Raw genomic sequence first — 24,872 nt, forward strand, 5'->3', positions numbered from 1 at the left:
GCTCAGGCCACAGGGTTGCAGAGTCGGACATGACTTAGTGACTGGCAACAGTCAAGGGCTCTTGACCAGGCATATAAGTCACATAGTGTCATTTCCACCACTTTCTGTTGGCCAAAACATGTCACAAGGCCAGCCTAAATGCAACAGAAGTAAATTTCATCTCTTGGTGGAAGGGCCTGCAAAGAATTTTTCTTTTTCTATCTACCACAAATGGAAAAGGACAGGATGAGTTTAGAATGTGCTTTTTAGCCCCTTTGACCATTTCTGTACCCTAAGAAGCATTTCCTCCAAAGTTTATTACTCAGGGTCCTTTAATTACTACTTTTACCTGGCCCTGACCTCTTTTTCTGTTTCTCCTAGAAGGGAGATAAAATATAAATTAAAATGAAAAACAGAAAAGCTTTACCAAGAACTAAAAGAATTTTGAAAACTCTGAATTATTTTAAAAAAATTTTAGAGAAAATGTAGTTTACCTACTTTTAAATATTCTTATGAACTTGAACTTGATTAACAGTGATAGAAAGAACTCCTCAGGGTCCTGACTTTAATAATAGACTAGGATTATGTGTTATTACCACATCATTTGTTAGTATTTAACTAAATAGCTTGTGTTAAATTTTTTAAACATTTTAATGTATAGCCATTAAATTTTTTGACCATAGTATTAATTTCCTAGGTAAATTGTTTTATTCATGTTCTGTATATAGGTAGACATCTACAAACACCTGCCTTTTAGAATGATCTGAAATCCTGAATTAGTAGATTCTAAATTAATGATGTTTTTACTTCTTTATTCAACTAACTTCTACCAGTACTCAGTGTATACAAATGTGATTTTCTCTGAATTATATTCATGATCCTCTGTGAGTCACTATTTAATTCTGCTTTCCATTTTGAAACAGTTCTTAGCCTTTGTTCGTTAATCATGGGAAACAGTTGTGCCACATGCCTTGACATTAACTTGAACATCTAAAATTAGTCCTGTAACAATCAGCAGTTGGGGAGAACGTTTCAGTAGTTTGTGGTATATGTTAAGTAGACATTGCAAGGTTGGAAGGAACTCCCTAGAAATAAGTAAGTGATTTGTGTTATGTGTGTGTGCATGTACCTATGTGTATGCATAATTGAAAGTCTCTTTTTATTAAGCAAAGGACAAATTACTACAAATGCATTATAAGCAAGTTTACACATTATGCTATTTAATAATTTTAAAAGAAAAATGTATTTATTGAAAACCTGGAATGCTGGATGGATTTTGCTGTGTATTTCTTTTGTGGTTTTCTTTTTTTTTTTAAGGAATAATTGTATTATATATACTATATTTCAAGTGAATGAATTTTTTTTTTCTCTTCAGAGTTTATAGAAACCCGTTCACAAAAATGACATCCTGGTTGTATGAATGTCTTTGTGAAGCTGAACTAGCACAGTATTATCCTCATTTTACTGCTCTTGGCCTTCAGAAAATAGATGAATTAGCCAACGTTACAATGAAGGACTACTCCAAATTGGGAGTCCATGACATGAATGACCGCAAACGTCTCTTCCAACTTATCAAAATCATTAAGATTATGCAGGAAGAAGATAAAGCAGTCAGTAGCCCAGACTATCGTCTTCAGACAAGCAGTCTGTGTGTCAAGCCTCAGAAATCCAGATCTGGCCCTCGTAGGCAACTGCATTTTGATTCCCCTGCTGACAACAAAGACAGAACTACCAGCAACAATCAGTTTGAACTGTGTGATTTATCAGATTTTTCTGCAGGTGAACAGAAGTCTAACTACATAAAAGTACTGGAGCACATGCTACCAGATGATTCCCAGTACCGTATACAAACAGGAATTCTGAATGCCACCGCCGCTGATTCCTACATACAAAAAGAAGCGAAGACTTCACCCTTTTCATCAAATCACTTTTCTCCAGTACAGGGGGATTGTGATAGTTCAGTTATTCAAAGAGTCTCTTATGTTTCAGGGTATAACTATGGAATTCCTCATTCCTATATCAGGTAATAACTTTTTCTTTTTTTCTTTTTTTTTTTTGTTCTGGAGTGAAGGGAGCCTTAGGCAAGGGCAGGGTTCTCCATGACCAGAGGAGACCAGAAAATAATAGTGAACAGCTTCTGTGGTGATAATGCAGATACCTTGACTGGGGGAAATTGATGAGGAATTTGGACTTTCCAGATGGGAGAAAGATGATATTGTTCATGTGCATCAAGCAGCTGCTTTACCAGGGTCTGCTGCAGACCTGTTTTTATTAGCATGACATGATATATCTAGTGCATCCATGAAGATAAAATAGTTAACTTGCCTCTGCAGTAGAAAAAAAAATGACAAAATCCACAGAATTTTTTTTTTTTAAGACTATCAAATTAACTTCAACCAGGGGTCATGAAGCTTAGTTTTAAAAAAAAAAAACACTGTTTAATTCAGCTAGTTGAATTCAATAGGTCTTTGGAGCAGTTGATTTACCTGCAAAATTTGAAATAAGATCCTGATTTTGAGTGCTTTTTACAATTCCAGCCCGGGAAGAACAGATGAGTTTGGTCATTGCAAAGAGTAAGATACTTCTGATAGCATGTAGAGTTTGGGAGCCAGAGTGACAATAAGTTATTTTCACTTAGTGCTTTGAGTTAGAATTTGAAAAAGGTCCCTAAGAGTTGAAATATCAAGTAATCCCTAATACTAACCTTGGTATAATAGAAAATACATTCTTTTAAAAATAATGCGTATTGCCTGTTTTGTTCTTTTAAAAGTTACGGTTGGTGAGTTGCGGAGAAACAAAATACATTCTTAAGCCACTTAAAAAAATAAGGGCTATTATTCATACCTTAAAACAAAGTATTTCCATATGGTTTTGTAGCAGCTAAGGTTTCAGAGGATTTCATAACCAAGCAGTTCTTTTATTCTAAAAGAATAGAGGACCCAGTTTTAAAGGTAAAGATACCTTTAGTAATTTGAAATACATAAATGAATTCTATAGTGTTTCTGAAAAAAAATTTTTTTTGGCTTGGTTTAGCAAAGCACAGAGCATGTAGTATTTTTTTCTTCTTTTAGTTGTGAAAGGACTAGATTGTTCTATGACCATCAATGCCATGATTGTTGCTGTCCTGTTGGTTAGCTCAGCGGTGAAAGAACAAATACTTTTTTGAATGTTAATCTTTTATTGAGCAACATATAAAAATCTAAATTGGAATTATTTATAAATAGAATGAAGATATGACTTTCCATTATTTATTTAGATAGAATGGATATTTTAGTTTAAATATTGCTGCTTTATTTATTTCGCATATATAGAATACCCCCTCTGCCTGTCCTGATTCTAGATATAAAGATCATTAGAATATCTGGAGACTCAAGACTCTTAGGGGGCAGGGTGAATGGGAAGTCAGACAACCATAGAGTGAGCTAAGTGCTCTCACAGAGGTTTATACATGGCAGACCCAGGATGAAAGGTATTCAATTGAGCTTTCTCACCTTTTGTATCATCTTACTCTTTCCATTCCTTATTATATTAGAGAAATGGAGGTTAAGAAAGCTCATTGTCCCAGTAATTCTCAATATTGTCTTCTCCCTTAAATCCTAAGTAGGAGCCAGAGTTTCAGAACCCTGAGAAATTCTCTCACCAACTTGAAGCTTCCTGTTGGTGAGTCATCCCTACCCGAAGAGCATTCTCTTTGGATACCTCAAATTAGGTAAGTTCAAAATAACTTATTGGATTCTGAATTTTAATAAAAGTAAGGCATTTAGAGGACTGGTTGCCCTGACTTATTTAAGATCATGAACAGACCTAACTCTAGCTGTATTAACTTTGCATGTCAGACAGATATATAGTTTATTTCTTCTAGGGAATATTGCACATTAAAACTAGAGCCTTAAAAAAAGAAACAAGCTAGAACCTTTTAGGATGCATTAAAAATGTGTTTTATTCTGAGAAATTCCCAGTAGCCCAATGTTTAAGATTCAGTACTTTCACTGCTGGGCCTGGGTTCAGTCCTGGTTGGAGAACTGAGATCCTGCAAACCCCACAGCATGGTCCAAAAAAAACCCAAAGAAAGTTTGTTTTTTTCTTATAAAAAATAAAACACACGCAAAAGAAGAGAAAATACAACCATGAACCCCCACATGCCTGCCGTTCACTTTTAATGATTGTCAGGATCTTGCCATACTTCAAGTCAAAATGGTTCTTTTTTAAGATGTCTACTATACATTGGTTAAAAAAAAATAACATGCTTCAAAAGCCTTGAGTAGTTTTTTATGCATTATATTAGAAATTTTATTTCCTACTTTTTACTAATTTAGATCCTGGTGAAAAATAATTTTCCAGCCAGTTGGAGGTCTCAGAAAATTGAAATTGATATGAAACAATTATATAGTGAAATATCCTGTGTAAAATCTATTATAAAAGGCTGTTTAGGGGCTATTAATCAAATTCTAAAGTGTAAAGGAAGGGAATGATTTGTCTCTCTAAGACATTCTAAGTGTATGTGCCAAAGGCATTGGTCTTGGTAAAATATCTACTTTCAAGGATTCTCTTTTCTTGTTACCTTGCTTAAGAGGCATTTCTGCATAGGTAAAGTGGTCAGTGCTTAGATGTATCATATATGCCACCATTAGGCTCAGCTAGTAAACCTGATGAATTTTGTACTCTTAACCCAAGGAATATTGCCTCTCTACTGGATGTTAAGGTGGATGAGTTCACTGAACACAGCCAGAGAAGAAATGTGTCTGAATAGAAGGATGATTTAGTGGTGGACAGCACCAGTCATAAAATCGTCCTGGGAGTAGGATCGTGTTCTAACAAATAAATACATATCAGGGTAGGCAGAAAAAAAAGAAGCAAGAAAGACAAAGGGAGGGTCAGAATATACCTGGGAGAAACATGGGGAAAATACATTGAAACCTACCACCAAATTCAAGGTATTTAATAAACCCAGGTAGGATAAAAAAACAAAATTAGATTGAATGGTCAAGAAAACAGTAAATGTACAATAATAAGGATTGAAAGGAAGCAAGAAATTTGCATTTGGGTGGGATTGAGTAGAGATGGAGATGGAAGTAAATCAGGAGGATTTCGAGCTAATGAAAGAGCTTTCTCAGTGTCAGCACTTTAGTGTGTAACAGATATTGTATGTATATGTGTGTGTGTGTTTGTATTTCACCTAATATATAACAAAATATACTGATACTTTGACCTCTTAGGTAGCTTTACCCCATTAACTAAAAATTAAAGCCCACTTATAAACATAAATCAGACAGAACACTTCAGAGAAAGAGAATCCTTGGACTGAGATGGAGAAAATCAGAGTTTGTGTTCGAAAACGCCCTCTGGGCATGAGGGAAGTACGTCGTGGAGAAATCAACATTATTACTGTGAAAGATAAAGAAACTCTACTTGTTCATGAGAAGAAAGAAGCAGTTGACCTCACACAATATATTCTACAGGTATGATGCTTTCCTTCTATGAAACTGACATTATCAAGTGTCAAGTTTTTTGTTTGAGTAGCAGTACAGATTCTGAAATTCAGTTTTTAGGTTTGAGTGTTGGCATTCATTCTTTGTGACACTGCATTAATCATTGATAACACTTAGCCTTCGTTTTTAAAAAATATAGTGCAGTAGGAGATAACGCAAGCATAATTCCTCCTCTCTCGTGCAGTAGAGTAGCATTGTACATTCACTTACCATGCTTTATGTGAATTTAATTATGCATATTTAGTCATAAAAGAGCAAATGGGAGAATAAAAAGAGTTTAAATAATGAACTGCTGGTAGGAAGGACAGTCACTGAGTTGCCCCAGACCAACTGTGAGATGGTCACATAGTCTCAGTTCTCTCCTGTCTCTTAGTGTGAACTTACTCTGCTGAGTGCAAGTCTGGAGCTTAAAGATGGAGAGCAGCATGGCCCCAGGTTGCCAGCCAGCTGCTTATTTTGATTCTTAATTATGTTTAGGCATAGAGTTAAGTTGGTAGAAATTGGGTTCCTGAAGAGGCCACTTTGTATAAGGTAGATTGCAGTGAGTAAAGATAATCCAGGAATGTGATTTCACATTGAACATGTATGGGTTTAAGTAAAACACTGGTAGCTCAAACACATTAAGGAATGTTCACTCCCCTCCAGGATGATTATGATTAAGTCCAATAACAAAGAGTTTGATATCGAAATGAATTTATTCCCAGCTCTTAGGTACCCTTTCAGTAATTCTTTCAGTCTGTTATGAAAGCAGCAAACCCCATTAATGGAAGATATTATAATTTAGGCACTCTTAAAATCATGAAGCAATTATGAATAATCTATTAAGATCTGGGAATTCAGAGTTTCTCTTACTCTGAATCTGCCTCCCTAAATGTTCATATTATGTCCATTCTATTCTCTCTGTCTCTTGCTTCAAAACTCAGTGACTAAGAGTTCCCTGGTGGTCTCATGGTTAGGATTTGGCATTTTCACTGCTGTGGCCTGGGCTCATTCCCTAGTCAGGAAACTGAGATCCTGCAAGCCAAGTGGTGTAAGAAAAAAAAAAAGTACAAAACCCAGTGATTAGTAGGAAGAAAAAAAATAAGGTGGTGAGTAATCTGGTGTGCAGACAATTCACCTTGGTCAGCTGAGATTTTACTCTACTAAAATAAATCCTTTAACACTGAAGTCAAGTTGTTAATACTGTCCCCTCTTTAACACTTACATTGTTCTTTGTTTTCTTTGCTTACCAAAATTGGGTTTCTCAGTAACAGTCAAAGCAATCCACAGGGTCTTTCTATGGGCAGTAAATTACTAGGCCACTGTCTAACCAACTCAATCACTTTAACAGCCTTATCGATTGCTGGTCAGTGCACAATCTATTCGGTCTAGGTGGGAGGTATTTATATTGAAGATGGTCCAAATGACCAATTAGTTGTAATGCTATCTAGTTTCATGGCTACTTATAGCCATAGTAATAGCCCTATCCAGTCACCATCTACCCAAGACTGCCTTAATGATGCTTCTGTCACAGTAATTCCCTCAAGGAGGCATCATTTTATCTTTTGTATTTTTCCATTATCCCAAAACACAATAACCTTACTTCTTTGTCATTACCATTGGTCAATACTTATTGAATATCCATAGTTTCCATAGCTCTTTCTCTGCTGTTTGAACTTTGGACCTTTGCTGTCATAGGTCAAACTCCTTACTTGTCAATGCTTATAATATGTGTTGAGAGGCCTCCCCCCCCCACCCCGCCCCCGCCCGCCTCCGCCTTTCTTCCTTAAGTAGAAAAAAGAAAAAGGAGGTTCATAGCAAACATAGCAAGTACATATTGATCCTAGATTCTTTGGGTTTTATTTTTAATCTTATTCAGGTATTCAAACAATAGGTTTATGTGTCCTTTAATTAAATATCTTATCCTTTCAGATCTTTTGTTACTTAATATATGTGATCGTATACATACATTGTGTTGTCATACTTAACCATTAAATTTTATGATAACAACATAATGAGTGAAAAAAAACAAGGAAACAGACCTGTTTCTTTCATCCCCAATTTCTTAAATAAAGGAAAATATATAGAGATTAAAAAAAGATGGTACTGAAATATATCAAATCCAGTAGTGGCCATCTCGGGGTAGTAAGATTTACAGATAATTTGATTTTCTTATCTGTTGTAATCTATGTTTAACTTTTTTTTCCTGCAATCAGCATTATTACTCTTACATCAATAAAATCAGAACTTTTGAATAGGATATAGATCATGCTATGAAGAGTGTCTCTAATCTCATTTTGTCCTTGAAGACAACTGGTATTCTAAGTGTATCTTTCCAGAGATTTTAGAAATACATTTATAATCTGAAAAAAAAAAAAACTTCTTTAAAAAATAAGCTATGCAACTCATATCATATCAAGGCTAAAGTGATTTTTTATTTTTTTGGCTGCACCCAGAGCAGCTTGCAGGCTCTCAGTTCCTGACCTGGGATTGAATCCAGGCCACAGCAGTGAAAGCCCAAATTCTAACCATTAAACCACCAGGGAACTCCAGGAAGTGAATGTTAATCAAACTTCATTGATAAAATATGGTCAAATGAAAGTGTATATGATGCAGAGGACTGTGAATTACAATAGTAATCTTGCATGTTCACATATCTTTCATGAGAGATTCTTACAGAAGTATTGGAAAAATCAGTACTTAAGTTCTATTGGAAGGAAAAATTGTTGTTGTTCAGTTGCTAAGTTCTGTCTGATTCTTCGTAACCCCATGGCCTGCAGCACGCCAGTCTTCCCTGTTTTTCACTATCTCCTGGAGTTTGCTCAAGCTCATTGAGTTTGATGGCATCACCAACTGGAGTCAATGATGCCATCCAACCATCCCATCCTCTGTTGCTCTCTTCTCCTTCTGCCCTCAATCTTTCCCAGCATCAGGGTCTTTGGCAGTGAGTCAGCTCTTCTCATCAGGTGGCCAAAGTATTGGAGCTTCAGCTTCAGTATCAGTCCTTTCAACGAGTGTTCAAGGTTGATTTCCTTTAGGGTTGATTGCTTTGATCTCCTTGCAGTCCAAGGGACTCTCAGCATTTTTCTCTAGCACCACAATTCAAAAGCATCAATTCTTCGGCACTCAGCCTTTATGGTCCAGTTCTCCCATTGGACATGACCACTGGAAAAACCGTAGCTTTGACTATTATGGACCTTTTTCGGCAAAGTGTTGTCTCTGCTCTTTAATACGCTATCTAGTTTTGTCATAGCTGTACTTCTAAGGAGGAAGCATCTTTTACTTTCATGGCTGCAGTCGCTGTCCACTGTGATTTTGGAACCCAGGAAAATAAAATCTGCAACTGTTTCCATTTTTTCCCCATCAATTTGCCATGAAAAATCAATCTTCAGTTCTATTAGATGGAAAGATACTAATTCCTGTAATGAATGAGTGCTTTCAAAAGTGTTTACCCAAGAGCACTTAGAGAAAGAGGAGAATAGTCATATACTCAGTGAAATAAAAGAAAACCAAAACCAGTTTATTCCCACATTTATTCCTCTTCATTTTTAAAAATTTTCCTGAGAAATGCCAAAAATGCTTTTGATATCATACTTAACTATAAAAACCTACAGTGATTTCTGAGCAAAGAATGGATTTGTCTCCTTGCTTAAAGACCTGTTTATGAGTTAGGTATAAATCATGTCCATTAAAATCAGATTTTAGAAATGTATTTTGCTGTTTATTATTGCCATTTTCAAGCCTAATCAAAAGTATAATGTATCTATATGACCTATATGACCATCTACCTATGACCCAGCTTCAAATTTACATTTTACTGTTCTTAAAATCAGTTACATTTTTCAGAACACTAAATGTTCACAGATCTCTCTGTCATGCTGCACAGGTTCATGTTTTTCTCACCTCCTAACTTCCGGAGACTTGTTTCTTTCCTTTTTTTGGCCACACTGTGCAGCTTGCGGGACCTTAGTTCCCTACCCGTGCAGTAGAAGCTGGAGTCCCAACCACTGGGTGGCCAAGGGATTCCCTGGAGAATTTTTTCTATTGATAAATCTGGCTTTGTGACTCCAATTTCTTCTCAAATGACCTAACAGATTTCCATTCTGAAGTAATGTATATGAATCAGAATCATACTTGGGGTAAAGTGACCCATAGTAAACTGGCTTAAGCCCATTTCCACCAGAGAAGCAGCTCAAGATGCAGACAGACCTTGTTTTAAAATTAGGGAAAAACCAAAGCTAGAACATGGACCTTTGTTAACAAAACCTTCTATGTTAGTATTCTAATTTTGCTGAAAGATGTCAAATCTAGGGGATTTGATGCTCAATGGATGAATGTGGACACAAAACCATAACAGTTGTATGAAGATGTAAAATGCTAAAAATATTTTTCCTGTTTCCTTTCCATTTTTTTAAAAAACCTGAATTGTGCCCTGAACTACAGTTGTTTGAAGAAAAGTTTTGTTTATTGCCAAAAAAAAAAAAAAATTTCTTCTTAAAATTTTTTCTTAACTGAATATTTAGAGTAGGCCCAAAAGGTGGCATAAAATATGACTTCATCTCTCATTCATTATGTGTGGGCTGCCATTATGATACTACAGTCAGACTTGAAATTATTAGGATTTTTTTACCCAGATATAGTTGGGCTGCCAACATGATAAGCCTCTAAATTATGGAAATAATTATGGTTGCTGAACTAATGCTTTCCAGACCCAACTTAATGGGGTCTCCTACTCTCCTCTTTCAGATTACCATGGTTTTTCATTTGGGAATAATCTTGGATTCCTTCCTCTCCCCAGCTATCACATCCAGTCAGCTGCCAAATTTCTCGTGCGCTCATGTCTTTTTATTTCCATTGTCATTGTCTAATTTAGACCCTTCTTAACCTAACCTAGAATTCCATGGATGGAGGAGCCTGGTAGGCTTCAGCCCATGGGGTCGCAAAGAGTGGAACATGACTGAGCAAATTCCCTTTTCTTTCTTTCTTTAACCTAACCACTAGTGTTCATGTTTCCAATACATGCACAATAGAAGGCAGATTAGTCTTCCAATAAAATGGCTCAGCTCATCCCTCTCTTTTGCAAAGTTTTTTGCCTTTCCACTTTTGCTAAATTAAATATAAGCATTCCCTCCTCTCCCTTAATGCTGGTGTCCCAAAGCCCCTACAACACAGTCCTAACTCCTTATTCTTACCTGCTGTTTCACTTTTCTCCCTGCCAATATCCTGTATTTCAAACACCGTAAATCCTCCCTGTCTTCTGAACATCCTTTGTGCTTTCCTGCTTTGCCTCTTTGCTCATGTTTCCCGCGTGCTCAGGCTGGGCTGTGAGAATAACCTCCACAGAATTCAGTTCCTCTCCTAGACTTACGGAGGATTGGCTCACTGTTAGCACTCATTAATCTACTTCCCTTAAGAGAGAACAGAAATCATGTGGCTTGGTTTTTACAGTATAAGAACATGTCTACAGAGATCTCAAGTAAAACTAGGCCCTGTCATTTGACAGTTGCTGATTGCTTATTATCTCTAAGTTTGTCATGGACAGTTAACTATTAGTTAAAAATGTATTTGCACCTTTATCATGTGTCAACTAGAATAGTGATGAAGAAAATCCAGAACGTATCTCTTTCTGTAAAAATCAAATTTCTTTTTCAGCATGTTTTTTATTTTGATGAAATCTTTGATGAGGCATGCACCAATCAAGATATTTACATGAAGACTACTCACCCACTCATTCAGCATATTTTCAATGGGTACGATAGAAATTATTTGCTCCTCTTGCCTTTTATTTTCTATTTTCCATAAATCTTATTTCTTTGTAAATATTACTTATGCTTTTATATTATTTTGAGTCAAATATGAAATTGTGTTTTGACCTAATGAATTTAAATTAGACTCTTCTGGAAAATTCCATGTCTCTCCTTTTGGATTCACAAAACATTTAGAAATATTCAGCAAAATTTTCATTTACATTGGTGATATTGATTCTTTGTGCTTAGTGGAAAAGTATAAGCTGCCAACAATATTATTTTATCAAAGTCCTTAGAATAAAAAGATGTATGTGGTTGTAATTAGTTTGAACTTTTGCTAATAGGAATTATGTATTCTAGGTATAGTTTCATTAATTTTTTTTCAAGTAGGATAGATAAGTGACTATCACTTTTCATAGATGTATTTTTTAATTTAAAAATAATTATTTACACTTAGTAAACATTAAATGGGACATTTAATGGGGGGGACTTAGTAAACATTAAATGGGACATTTAATGGGGGGGCTCTGTTATATATTTAAAATATATAGTAGTCAGGTATGGATAGAAAATGTTGGGTAGTTGATTTCAGGGTATTTTTACTTTTATTTTTTAAAATAACTTTTATAACTTAAAAATTGAAGTATAATTTACATACGTCAAGATGCACAGATCTTAAGAAGTACTTAGGTTTGATGAGTTTTGATTTATCCAAGTAACCAGTATTCAGAATAAGATACAGAACGTTTCCATCACCCCAGAAAGTTCTTCCACCGTCACGTCCAGGTCTTATATAACTACTGACTTGCTTTCTGTCACAGTAGATTAGTTTTGCCTATTCTAAAATGTCATAGAAATAGGATCGTTATAATGTATATCTTATGCCTGGCTTCTTTTGCTTAGCATAATGTTTTTTGATAAAAGTACATGTTGCATGTAACTAGTTTTATTGCTGAGTAATATTTCCTTCTATAAATATTCCAGTTTTTTTTTATCCATTCTTCTTTTGATGGACGTTTGGGTTCTTTCCAATTTTGGAGTATTATGAATAAAGCTATATGAACATTTTTATCCAAGTCTTTTTATGGACATCTCTTAATTTATCTTGAATAAAAATCTATAAATGGAATTACCAGGTCATTGGATAGGTCTATAAGAAAGTGTCAAACAATTTTCCTTGCTCTATTTTATTTTCCCAACAGCAATGTATGAGAATTGAAGTTCTGTACCCTCACCATATTTGATATGGTCAATCTTTTTTATTCTAGCCAGTTTAATGGGTATGGAACTATATCTCATTATGTGTTTTGTTTTTTTTAAATAAATTTACATTTCCCCAGGATCTAATACCGAGCATCGTTTCATGTGCTGATTTGGCCACTCAAATATCTTCATTTGCCTGTTTTTTGGTGTCTTTTTATTGTGGTTGTATGGAAGTTTGTTCTTTTATAAACAGGCTAAAGTGAAATTTCTTTCTGCTTCAGTTTCTTATGCACCAAATTTAAGGAGTGCATTTTGAGAGAGCAGGTTTCTAAAATAAGTTAACATTTAAATGTTAAGACATCATCAGTAAAAAATAAGAGAGTTGCAAATTAGGTGAAATTATTAGGTTAAGTTCTATAATGTGTAGTAAGAGCTTTCTTCATCTTTTTTTTTTTTATTTAAAGTTCATTACAAAAATGTTCAGAAGATAAGGTAGATGTTGTTCTTTATTATTCTTATTCTGTTAGATCTTCTTCAGTGTGTTTACATTTTTCTCCTGTAATTCTTTTCCCTGTGTGACTGTAATTCTTTTCCTATAATTCTTTTCCCAACTGTGACTCTGTATTCAAGTGCCCACACTGTTGGGAGCCATGATTTAAAAGACAAGGAGTAACCAACCAGTCTCAGCTTCTAAACAGCTTACATTTAATTTGCTCCCATGTCTAGATTCTCACACTTCAATGATTCCTTTGCTCTTGCAAATCACTGTTTCTTTGGTTTCTGTCTGGCTTCATGTCCTTTCTGTGTATTCATCTCTCTGTCCACCTCCAGCCTCCCCTTCCCCTGTGTCCATACATATTAATAGAATATTTTTCTTGCTACTTTTATCATCAGTCCATAGGATGCCTGTATAAGAATCTAGCTACTTACTGCATAATATTATGTTCACTCTCTGTTTAGTACTAAATAGTACTAGGACTACATAGTACATAGGATCCCATAGTACTCAGGTAATCTTGGCCTCATCTCCTCCTAAAATACACTGTGGCTGGCAGGTTGGTCTCCCAGCTTTTCTGTCCACCTCTTATTTTACAGTTTTCACACCCATCCAGCTCATGTACACACACATATCCACATGCAGGAACAGTGGCTTCTGCTTAGAATCATCGGACATCAGGGCCGTAAGGGACCTTGAAAATCAGGTAGCCCGTAATTTATTGATGAAAGTGAAAACTAAGGCCATAAGAGGTCTTTTGTGAGTCCTCCTTCAAATATTTTGCTTCAATTGATTTTACCTCTGTTTAAACTTCCTTAATGTTCTTATAAGTGATCACCACCATATTGTATGATCTTCTATTATTATTATATTTAGTTTTTTATTACTTCTTTCACTGAACTTATCTTTAAGGATTAACACAATTTTTTTTTTTTTTCTCAAGGATCCTCTAAAGCACCTAACATCGGGTCTTTGTTTCCGTGTCTTCTAGAGTTGTCTTATGGTTGTACCAGTTCCATGAAAAATTTCTATTAAAAAAACTTATATACTGCTTTGAGAATTCTTTTCCTCCTCCTATATTTTTATAATGTAAAGGCCTCTTCTTAAAGGACCATATATTTTATAGTTGAATTTTATGGAGGATTCTTTTTCCACCTGACTTGTCATTTAAAAATCTGTGTTAGCAGTTCTCTTAAAATTTAAAAGTAAATACAAATGATTCTTCCCCCAGAGGCAGTGCCACTTGCTTCTCATATGGACAGACAGGTGCTGGAAAGACCTATACCATGATAGGAACTCATCAGAACCCAGGACTGTACGCTCTGGCTGCCAGAGACATCTTCAGACAACTGGAAGTGTCCCAGCCAAGAAGGCATCTTTTTGTTTGGATCAGCTTCTATGAAATCTACTGTGGACAGCTTTACGACCTTCTAAATAGAAGAAAAAGGTATTGGGTATGAGTGGGAAACTGTAAATCTATTCTTTATTGTTTTAAGCCAGAGTCCCACTGAAGCTTCAGTACTTTGGCCACCTGATGCAAAGAGCCAACTCATTGGAAAAGACCCTGATGCTGGGAAAGATTGAAGGCAAAAAGAGAAAGGGGCGGCAGAGGATGAGATGGTTAGATAGCATCATCAACTCAATGGACATGAATTTGAGCAAACTTTGGGAGATAATGGAGGACAGAGGAGCCTGGCGTGCTATAGTCCATGGGGTCACAAAGAGTCTGACACGACTTAGCAACTGAACAACAATAACAACCCGCTGAACTGTGGGATTTAATGAGAGGCTTTGGTATACCAGTGCCCTTTTATGAATGAGGGTCTCCTGAATCAGAGGCATATTTTTAAAAACTATCAATTCAGCTACAGAAAAATGTAAATTAGCCTTCCAGCAGTGTTTTATAAGTGATCAATATCATAATGTTCATCAAAAGACTATGTCTCTTTTATTGTGGTCTTTGAAAGGTCATAATTTCAGGAAGTCAGGAAACCAACATATACTTAAATCCCTTCGTATTCTTTTCATCTGTTATTATACTGGAAGAACTATAAATAATGTTTTCCCACTTCCTCTTGTTTTTTCTCTCAGTAATCTTAGGGTAAACTTAATGATAGTTTTCTGATATCAATAAAAATAAAATTGTTTTTCACATTAGACTTTTAACTCTTATAAGGCTTTAGCTATTCCCTTTACAACATAATACAGTACTTTAGAAATATGTTCATTCAGTAACAGATTTTAAATCCCTCTTGTATTCTTGTGGCATAAAGTTTTGCTTAGGTTGAAACATGACTTTCACTGAGTAGGAGGCAATGAAGCTGTGAAGGTACCGACTGACTGGGAGAACAGGGAAGAGAGGGAGGGCCTGGGGAAGTGGAGGGACAGAAGGTTGTCCTGAGAGAATTCACCAGACCTGAGACCTGTCGGGAGCAGCCACACCAGGTGGAGAGGAGAGAGCTGAGGCTGAGCGTGGTGGAAGTCTGGGAAAACCAAGCTGTGGTACATATACACCATGGAATATTACTCAGCCGTTAAAAAGAATTCATTTGAATCAGTTCTAACGAGATGGGTGAAACTGGAGCCCATTATACAGAGTGAAGTAAGCCAGAAAGATAAAGACCATTACAGTATACTAACACATATATATGGAATTTAGAAAGATGGTAATGATAACCCTATATGCAAAACAGCAAAAGAGACACAGATGTACAGAACAGACTTTTGGACTCTGTGGGAGAAGGCAAGGGTGGGATGTTTCGAGAGAACAGCATCGAAACATGTATATTATCAAGGGTGAAACAGATCATCAACCCAGGTTGGATGCATGAGACAAGAGCTCGGGCCTGGTGCACTGGGAAGACCCAGAGGGATCAGGTGGAGAGGGAGGTGGGAGTGGGGATCGGGATGGGGAACACATGTAAATCCATGGCTAACTCATGTCAATGTATGACAAAAACCACTACAATATTGTAAAGTAATTAGCCTCCAACTAATAAAAATAAATGGAAAAAAAAAAAACCAAATGAAAGACACTAGCCCCCTGCAAAGGTATCCAAGCCCCATGGAGTTGTCTAAAAGGTCATGCAGGTTTCATGTGCTCCAGGACAACACTGGAATGGGGAGTAGGGGTGGAGGAGCAGCTCCAGTTCATGGAGAGCATGATAGGTAGGCCCCATCACAGAGGGGCACTAGGGTAGTATAACTGGAGAGGTCACAGAAGTGGGCTTAGGCAGGCCACCACTCTGTGGACTATTTCAACCAAAGAAAGGACCATCAGTATGCCACAGTTCAGAGAACGTACTGGAGTTGGGGGTTCAGTCATGACACAACTGCCAAATAAGGAAGGGATTACTTTCAGGAAGAGATGCTTTTCTTTTCTGTTCTCTGTGTTGGTTTTGAAGCTTCAAGTTAGCTTCACCACAGCTTCTCTTTCTAGCTTAATACCCTTATTTGGAGCCTTTTCCAGTCAACAAGGCCACTTCCTTTAAAGAACAGTTGGTATAAGAATAAAAGCCACTCTTGTGCCGTGCTGTGTGTGTGTGGTTTGTTTCTTTGTGAGTACAATTCTTTAATGAGCTACATCAATATATTGCCCTATATTTCTGCCTTTGATGATAACCACAGGAGTGGGGATATGCTGACTTCTGGGTAAAAGCTTCTCTGGGGCTCTCTAGAGAAAACTCACACTTACTCTGAAAATTTCTTGAGCTGGGAGATGTTAGGGTTTTTTGTTTTCTTTTTTTAATGTCTCTGGTTAATTGACTCGTATCTCTTTTTTTCCTACTTTCTGAGACTTCTGAAATGTCCTGCTTCAATGATAGCACCCTTTCTTATTTGTTTAGAGCTGTTACAACTTATCCTGTTGTTTTTAAATAAAATATATTTTCTGTAAAAGGGGCTTTGACAAAGGTAAATAGAAGTATATGTGCTCAGTCTACCTCTTACACTAAAAGCCAAAGTTTATAGATCTTAAAATTAGCTCTTTAAAGTAGAAGATAAGTTGTCTTTATACCTTTGCATAAAAGTTGTACAAGTATACTTCTTGCTTATATGATTTGAAAATACAGCAGTACATTTTAGGCTATTCATTAGGAACTTTCCGGGGTGAGCTCAGGGAATAGGGTCTGGGAAATATATTCAGGAGTGATGTGAGGGTGCTGAAAACTTGATTCTTCTTTTATTCCCAAAGCCCAACTGTTCCAATAGAGTTGTCTTCTGAGAGGTCATGAGCATCGATGAGGCTGTTTCCCTATCCTTCTGTAAAAATTTGGAAACTTGGGGTGAGGGATAGACAGAGAAAAACATTTTTTGAGAAAATCTTTTTGTTTGGCTATGAAGTGAAATTCCGGTATTCATTTTATCACTGTCTTCAGTTCAGTTCAGTTCAGTCTCTCTGTCGTGTCTCACTCTTTGTGACCCCATGAATCACAGCACGCCAGGCCTCCCTGTCCATCACCAAATCCCGGAGTTTATTCAGACTCACATCCATCAAGTCAGTGATGCCATCCAGCCATCTCATCTTCTGTCGACCCCTTCTCCTGCCCCCAATCCCTCCCAGCATTAGGATCTCTTCCAGTGAGTCAACTCTTCGCATGAGGTGGCCAAAGTATTGGAGTTTCAGCTTCAGTATCAGTCCTTCCAATGAACACCCAGGACTGATCTCCTTTAGGATGGACTGGTTGGATCTCCTTGCAGTCCAAGGGACTCTCAAGAGTCTTCTCCAACACCACGGTTCAAAAGCACTATCTTGCTGAGGGAGAAAATAATCTTAGTGTCTTTGATAGATTCAATACCTGCCCCTTGGCAGATCTGGTTTGATGGTGGTAGATGTAACCATTCATTACACTACGCTCAGGCCTGAGGCTTTTGTTGCAGTACTAACTCATCCTTGCTTCCTTCAAAAATATATCAGGACTCCTTATGTTGCAAGTAGTAAAATAAAACCCTACTGTTACTGGCTTAAGCATTTAGGGAACTCACTGACTAGAAAGCCTAGAGAAGCCTTAGGGTCTTTTGACTCTAGAGGTTCAGAGATGTTATAAAGACTCAGTTTCTTTGCATTTCTGTTCTACCTCCCATGGTATTAGTTTCATTCCAAAACTGTCTTTTTTGTGAATGCAAAATGGCTACCACTGCTCCAAAGGCCACACGCCTTTCACTTCTAGAGGGAAAAGGGAGTACCTAACAATCAGAGACTAGAACTTTATTTTGATTGGATTAGCAGAGATCCTGTATCAACTCCTGAGTCAGTCACTGTATCCAGGAATCCACTGATTGGATCTGGGTTAACCACTCATTCTGTTCCTTGTAGCCAAAGTTGTTGATTTATTTATGTACAGCCATCAAAGACCACCCCTGAAGCCTAGCATTGGGGTCAGGAGGTGTGGGGTTGGGCAGGGAGAAGGCATATCAATCCCACTCAGTAGCAAAACTGCTACATGATGGGGGAGTGGTGGAATGGGTTACGAGGGGTCTGTTACTGGAGCTCTGCCGAACCAACCATGTTCTTGTCTTTGCAGGCTCTTCGCAAGAGAAGATAGCAAGCACGTAGTACAAATAGTGGGACTGCGAGAGCTTCAGGTGGATAGCGTGGAGCTCCTCTTAGAGGTAATCTTCCTCCGTTACTGCCCCACTGTAGCAGCCCAAGTACAAGGAAAGACATCATTTTGCTATCTCACAAGTATAATGGACTCGGATTTAGGCAAAGGGCGGACTTCCCTCATAGCTCAGTTGGTAAAGAATCTGCCAGCAATGCAGGAGACTCCAGGTTGATTCCTGGGTCAGGAAGATCCGCTGGAGAAGGGATAGGCTACCCACTTCAGTTCTTGGGCTTCCCTTGTGGCTCAGCTGGTAAAGAATCCACCTGCAATGTGGGAGACCTGGGTTTGATTCCTGGGTCGGGAAGATCCCCTGGAGAAGGGAAAGGCTACCCACTCCAGTATTCTGGCCTGGAGAATTCCATGGATTGTATAGTCCATGGGGCTCAAAAGAGTCGGACACAACTGAGTGACTTTCACTTCACTTAGGCAAAGGGCAATGACAAACACGCCATTTCACATTTCTGAAATACAAATCCTCTTCTGAGAGGATGGCTCCTTTCTCTACAAAGTCTCAGTGCCTTGATAGTGGGAAGTAAGGCATTTGGGAAAGCCTAATGCAGGAGAGGATACTTTGGGACCAGTTTCAAAGGCTGCTAATGTGCTTTTCTATGGTAATGGGCTCTGGTAAAGGCTGCTAGAGAGAGAGAGATTCATATTTTAAATAAAAATTTTAATGGATAATACCTTCACATGGACTCAAAATTCAAAAGTTACAATGAAAATGTTCCTTTCATTCCCTTTTCTTGAGGCAACTAATTTATTTTTTGTTTTTTTTGTGTGTATCTGTCCAAAAGTATTTTAAAATCTGCTTTTTCATGTTCACGCTTTTAAAATACCCAACCTAGTGATTTTTTTTAGTATTTTCAAAAAATTGTGCAGTTGTCACCACTATCTAATTCCAGAACATTTTCATCACACCAAAATGAAATCCTGTACCATTAGCAGTTACTCTATTTCCCCTGCACCTGGTACCTGAAAACCATTAATTTCTACCTGTATGAGTTTACCTATTCTGGCCATACCATATAAATGTAATCACACAATATGTAAGCTTTCTCTGGCTTTTTTCAAGGCTCATCTATGTTGTTGAATGAAGTACTGATAAATGTACTTCATTCCTTTTTATGGCTAAATAATATTCTATTGTATGGATATACCATATTTCATTCATCTATCAGTTGATGGGCATGTAGTTTCAACCTTTTGGTTATTGTGAGTAGTGGAGCTGCGATCATTCATGTACAGGTTTTGTGTGGACATATGTTTTCAGTTTTTTTGAGTATATGTGTAAGAGTGGAACTGTTGAGTCATACTTTTTGAGGAACTGACAAACTGTTTTCCAAAGTGGCTGCACCGCTTTATATTCCTACCAGCAGTGTAGAAAGGGGGGGTATTGTTTTAAAAGCTCCCACAGTGATTCTAACATGCAGCTATCATAGTCATTCTAGTATATCCAACAAGCCTGGCTAGAGTCAAAGGGAGGAGACTGGAAGGACAAGTTGGGTACTTGACAATAACCACCTTTAGAACAGCTTCACAGTACATCCCTCCAGGGGCTTAGGTGTGTGAAATGGCAGGGTGGCCCACCATTGACACGAGTCTTTTTCTAACAGTTTCTTTTTCTTGGGACAAATAGGTAAATTTTATTTAAAGGCTGGGAGCTTGTATTTATGTGATTATCAGACTCCTGAGTCCTGGTATCCAAAATCCAAGGATGGCACCTTTTGTGGCTGTTTTTAACAGTCACCTGAGAGCCAAGACCCTCTTTCCAGTGATTGCAGAGGCAGATGCAGAGCAAAAGAGGGTGGGACATGTTGAAGGGCTTCCCTTGAGACTGTTGACTATTCTTGACCTGTCCAGAGCTCCGTCCACGGCAGAGTCCTCAGGAGAGTGTTTCGCATACGCCTGTTGCCTGTGGTCTTCATGCCCCCACCTAGTCATTCCTTTACTTGGCTGGGAGTCTCAGGAGAGTTGGTCCTCACGATGCTGTTGTTCCTGGAAATTAGACCAATTGAATGAGAAAGGATCAAACACTAAAAAGAAGTCCCTTTTCCTTGGCTATGGGTCATAACTGTGTTAGTGGACAGTCCAGTGTCAAATCACTCTCATCCTGGAAGAGTTTATGGCACTGCTCTGTCCTAAGGTGTATTTTCTAAGACCAGCAGAGAGAGGTTTCTTGTTAGTGAACATATTGCCATTGTTGCCATATACCCTCAGTCTGTAATACGTATGAGGTAGTACAAGAAGGAATCCAGCTGAGATCAAGGTGGAAAGTTGACATAAATTATGGATATCTGACGTGGCTACCCTCGTAAACATTTATTGACTTGGAGCAGCAGCACTTGCTAACTCAGGTGTCACCCTTTCTCTCGGGTGTCACCATCCCCCTCGCTCAGGTGTCACCTCTGCGTTTGCTCAGCTGTCACCCTCAGGCGTCATCTTCATGGATGTCACCATCACAGATCACTCACAGGCTCACACAGGCATGGCCACTTGTTGCCTGCCTGCACAACTAGCAGCTTCATTTTTCACACAGGATTGTCCTTCCTCCAAGAGGTTTCTCCTTCCAGGTATATTTTATTACCTGGTCTTAACAATGTCCAGGCACCAGGGTTTCCCTGCCTTTATAGAGGACTCGCTGATTCATCCAGATTTGGAATCAAGATTTTGTCAGGCAAACAATGGGCATTTTTTCAGTTGTATAGGTTTTCAGGTTTTCAAGTCTTTCTTACAGACATTACATGTACCTATAGGTATCCATTCCCAAACTTCTAATAAATCTGCTTCATGTTTTAATGCTGCCTTGGCTGTAATTGGTAGCCGAGGCCCACAGAGCAAGAGCTTCCCTAAGATAAGTCTCAGTCATAAGCTGGTGATAGAGACTTAGTCTGTACACAGTGCCTCTCCTGCTCAAGTGCTCATAGCCCATCTTTGGTATTTGTGCTGGAAGCTTGGTGATTAAAGCGTGGATGGAGCTGGGTCCCGGGGCCGTGTGTCCTTGAACACATCTTTTACCTTTCTGAGCCTGAAACATGTGGATGTTATATGATTGGGTTGGGTGATAGAGAAGGAAATGAGATAATGTACATATAATGCTTACTGTGATGCTAGTTGAATTTGTCATGTCTGTTATTCTTTTTTTTTTTAATATATTTATTTATTTGGCTGTATCAGGTCTTAGTTGTGGCATGAGGATCTTTAGTTATAGCACGTGACCTCTTAGTTGCAGCATGTGGGATCTAGTTCCCTCAACAGGAATCAAACCCAGGCCCGCTGAATTGGGAGCATTAAGTCTTAGCCACTGGACCAGCAGGGAAGTCCCCACATCTATTAATCTTATTAATAAGTCCCCAAATATTTTCCAGTGCCATAGAATTCCACAGTTGTCTCTCCTTTCTATTGTAGCAGGTCCCCATTTTACTACTCATGTAACATGTTTGTCTAAAGGGTCTAGATCAAGAAACTTGCCCAGTAGACTTTATTATGGAAGGAAGACTTTGACAAGTAAGAGATAGAGAAATGGGAGGCCTGTGATTTTTAAGGTGACGCATTAATTTTATTCTGTTTCTTGACTTGCATTTCTCTCAAATAGATTGTCTCTTTTTGTTCTTTATCCTCTTCCTTTCCTTTTCCTTCCTTCCTTCTTGTTTAAAATTTTTAATTGTACTTGGGAGCCATGGAATCTCATGTTGATCCATAAAGCTCTATTTCTCCATGGATCTCTGATTATTTTACATTTTTTAAAAGAAATAGTTTATGTTTTGGAAGTTTACACAAATATGTTAGTTCTTTAGTATATATTTTTAATTAGTATTTATTGAGAACTTATATGTGCTAATTGTAGTACTAACTGCTTTACATACTATGTGTTATCTCTTTTTGGTCTCAAAAATAACTTACGAAATTACCATTTTATAGGTAAGAAAATGAGGCCCTGAAAAGTTAAGTAGATTTTCAAGAGTTGAGACAACCATATTGTCAGAACTGGCATGTGAACCCAGACAGTTTAACTTCATATTTTGTCTTTAACTGCTACACTTGAGTTGTATGCCACTTGTTTGCCTGATGATCTTTGCAGACTGCCTCATTTTTACTCCTCAGAGCTCAGCTGCTTTTTTCCACAGTTTCTGAAAAACATGGTGATTACAGACTGCTACTGAGGCTGAGGAAACGACCATACACCAGAAATTCCCTCATGTCTTCCCTAAAAGGCATTTAGTCAGGAAAGGTCGTGCCAACATGTTAGATTTTCTGAGATGCACTCACAGGTACCTAGTACATCATGGTGAATAAGGTGTACTGAAAAGTCAAACATAAAACTCTGTAATGGAACCTCAGAAGACAGTCTTTCTTAACTCCCCTTGTGGGGATGAACCACAAGGCCACCCCTTCGGCTTCCTGTCAGTATACACAGTTCCTGACTAGGTATGACCTTGAGGCCTCTCTGAGCTCTCATTAGATTCCAGCAGAAGTAGCATCATTGCTGCCATCATGTGGCAGAGGGTACCTGGCTTCCATCCCAGCCTGACCATATGCTGCCTGTATGACCTTGGATAATTCACTTAACTTATCCTTTATCTATCAAGCATATCGCTTACACAAATCACAAATGTAGACATTTAAAAGATCTCTGTTTCTTCATGAAGTTTGTAAAAGGCTGTGTGTGTGTGTGTGTGTGTGTGTGTGTGTGTGTGTGTGTGTGTGTGTATCAAAAAAGCTGTGAGAACCCTGAAACTCTGGGAGGAGGAGGAAATGCACCAGAATCTTTTTAACTCTGAAGTTATGGAAGGTATATATTTTCATTTTTATATTTTTCCTATATTTTCTAAGTTTTCCACAGTAAGCTTGTCTTTCTTTTCTAATGAAAAAAGAGAAGTTTAATAAAGATAATACAGATTTTAAGTAATCCATCATCTTTGCATTATGGTCTTTGAAAGTGTGAAATCAGAATGATAGGAAAGGCCAGGATAAGGAAGTACATTTAAACTAGATGGTTCACGGGAATTCCCTGGCAGTCCAGTGGTGAGAACTTGACACTTTTCACTGCTGTGACTCCAAGTTCAATCCCTGGTCAGGGAACAAAGATTCTGCAAGCTTCATGGCATAGATAGGTAAGTAAACTAGATGGATCAGTCATAGATCTGGTCTTAAGTGACCTAGCCAGCATCCAGCCTTATTTATCAGTATTTTGGGGGAGGATTTTTTGTTGTTGTTCTTTGGCACTTACCACAACCAGTATAAGGGGTACTACGCTAACTCTTCTGATTTCTGATTAGCAGCAACAAGCTGTCCATGCAGTTGATAATCCAGTTTTGTAAATTAACAAGTTCTGCTCTTTACAAAAGGATTTATCAGGTAGTCCCTTTAAACTTATAGCAAGCTATTTACAAAATGAGTGCATTTAAAATCTGGTTCTAAGATACAATTCTAAATCTCACAGGTAATCTTTAGAGACATAACTATCACTTAGGCCATGAAGAAACTTAATAGTAGTTAATTTTTTTAAAAGTACCTACCCCTGGAGAAGGAAATGGCAATCCACTCCAGTATGCTTGCCTGGAAAATTCCAGTCAGGGAGGCCTGGTGGGCTTCAGACTATGGGGTCGCAAACAGTCAGACATGACTGAGCACACAGTGCATGCCCGCCCTCTAAGCATGATGCACGGGAGACATATTGGTCCTCAACACTTAGCAGTCTTAAACTGGGAAGGAGGGGGGTGGTCAGCTTCTTTGAGTGGAAGTTGTTGTAGCTGCTGCTGGGATGTCCTCTAAGCTACAAAGACCAGCTCCTATCCCCATGAACTTGAGAGAAGACCAAGAATCAGGCTTTTGATATATCATTAAGGCTCTTATAAAAGGGTTGTTTATTGCATTATTTAAGTATAGGTATACAGGCGGAGTCAATCAGTGAATCTCTATAGTGGGGCAAATCTCATACTCTACCAACTACATGCTAGGTAATTTAAAACATGAAAGAAATGTTAACTGTTGGCATTCTTGCTAGTTAATTGTCTGTGAGTCTGTTAAAAAAATAAAATTTGATCATTATCAGTCAAAAAAAAAAAAGGTACCTATCCCTGCTAGTTAAGGTATTTTATAAACTATTGTTAAAGTTTGACTCTGTCAACTTTTGAACTCTTAATTTGGAAATGGTAGCCATGTTCAATATGATAAAAATTAAAATTCTGAGAGATTGAGATAGGACTTCCTTTAGTCTAATTCACACTGCAAATAAATGAATTTATCATAAGTGCCCCCACAATGTAGTGGAAACCACATGGGCTTTGGAATCAGCCACAGTAGATGCTAGATGTAGAATTTGGTTCTGCCACAAAACAGCTATTTGTGAGCAAGTCAACCTTTGAATTTATTCCTC

The 24,872-nt window shown here is 37.8% G+C and overlaps 1 protein-coding gene across 3 annotated transcripts in view; it reads left to right on the forward strand.

Annotated features, from left to right (window-relative positions):
• KIF24 (kinesin family member 24) overlaps positions 1 to 24,872 on the forward strand; it is a 64,525-nt gene that overhangs the window by 20,780 nt on the left and 18,873 nt on the right. For 2 of the 3 annotated variants that reach the window (XM_043927299.1, XM_043927301.1), the window contains exons 2-7: positions 1,355 to 2,002; positions 3,581 to 3,688; positions 5,249 to 5,438; positions 11,100 to 11,197; positions 14,125 to 14,340; positions 18,416 to 18,503. In XM_043927299.1, coding sequence (XP_043783234.1) covers positions 1,380 to 2,002; positions 3,581 to 3,688; positions 5,249 to 5,438; positions 11,100 to 11,197; positions 14,125 to 14,340; positions 18,416 to 18,503 — 1,323 coding nt within the window. In that variant the 5' untranslated portion in view covers positions 1,355 to 1,379. The remainder of the gene's footprint in view (positions 1 to 1,354; positions 2,003 to 3,580; positions 3,689 to 5,248; positions 5,439 to 11,099; positions 11,198 to 14,124; positions 14,341 to 18,415; positions 18,504 to 24,872) is intronic. The other variant, XM_043927300.1, reaches the window with a different exon arrangement.

Source organism: Cervus elaphus, chromosome 16 (genome assembly GCF_910594005.1).
Source record: "Cervus elaphus chromosome 16, mCerEla1.1, whole genome shotgun sequence".
NCBI classification, from domain to species: domain Eukaryota; kingdom Metazoa; phylum Chordata; class Mammalia; order Artiodactyla; family Cervidae; genus Cervus; species Cervus elaphus.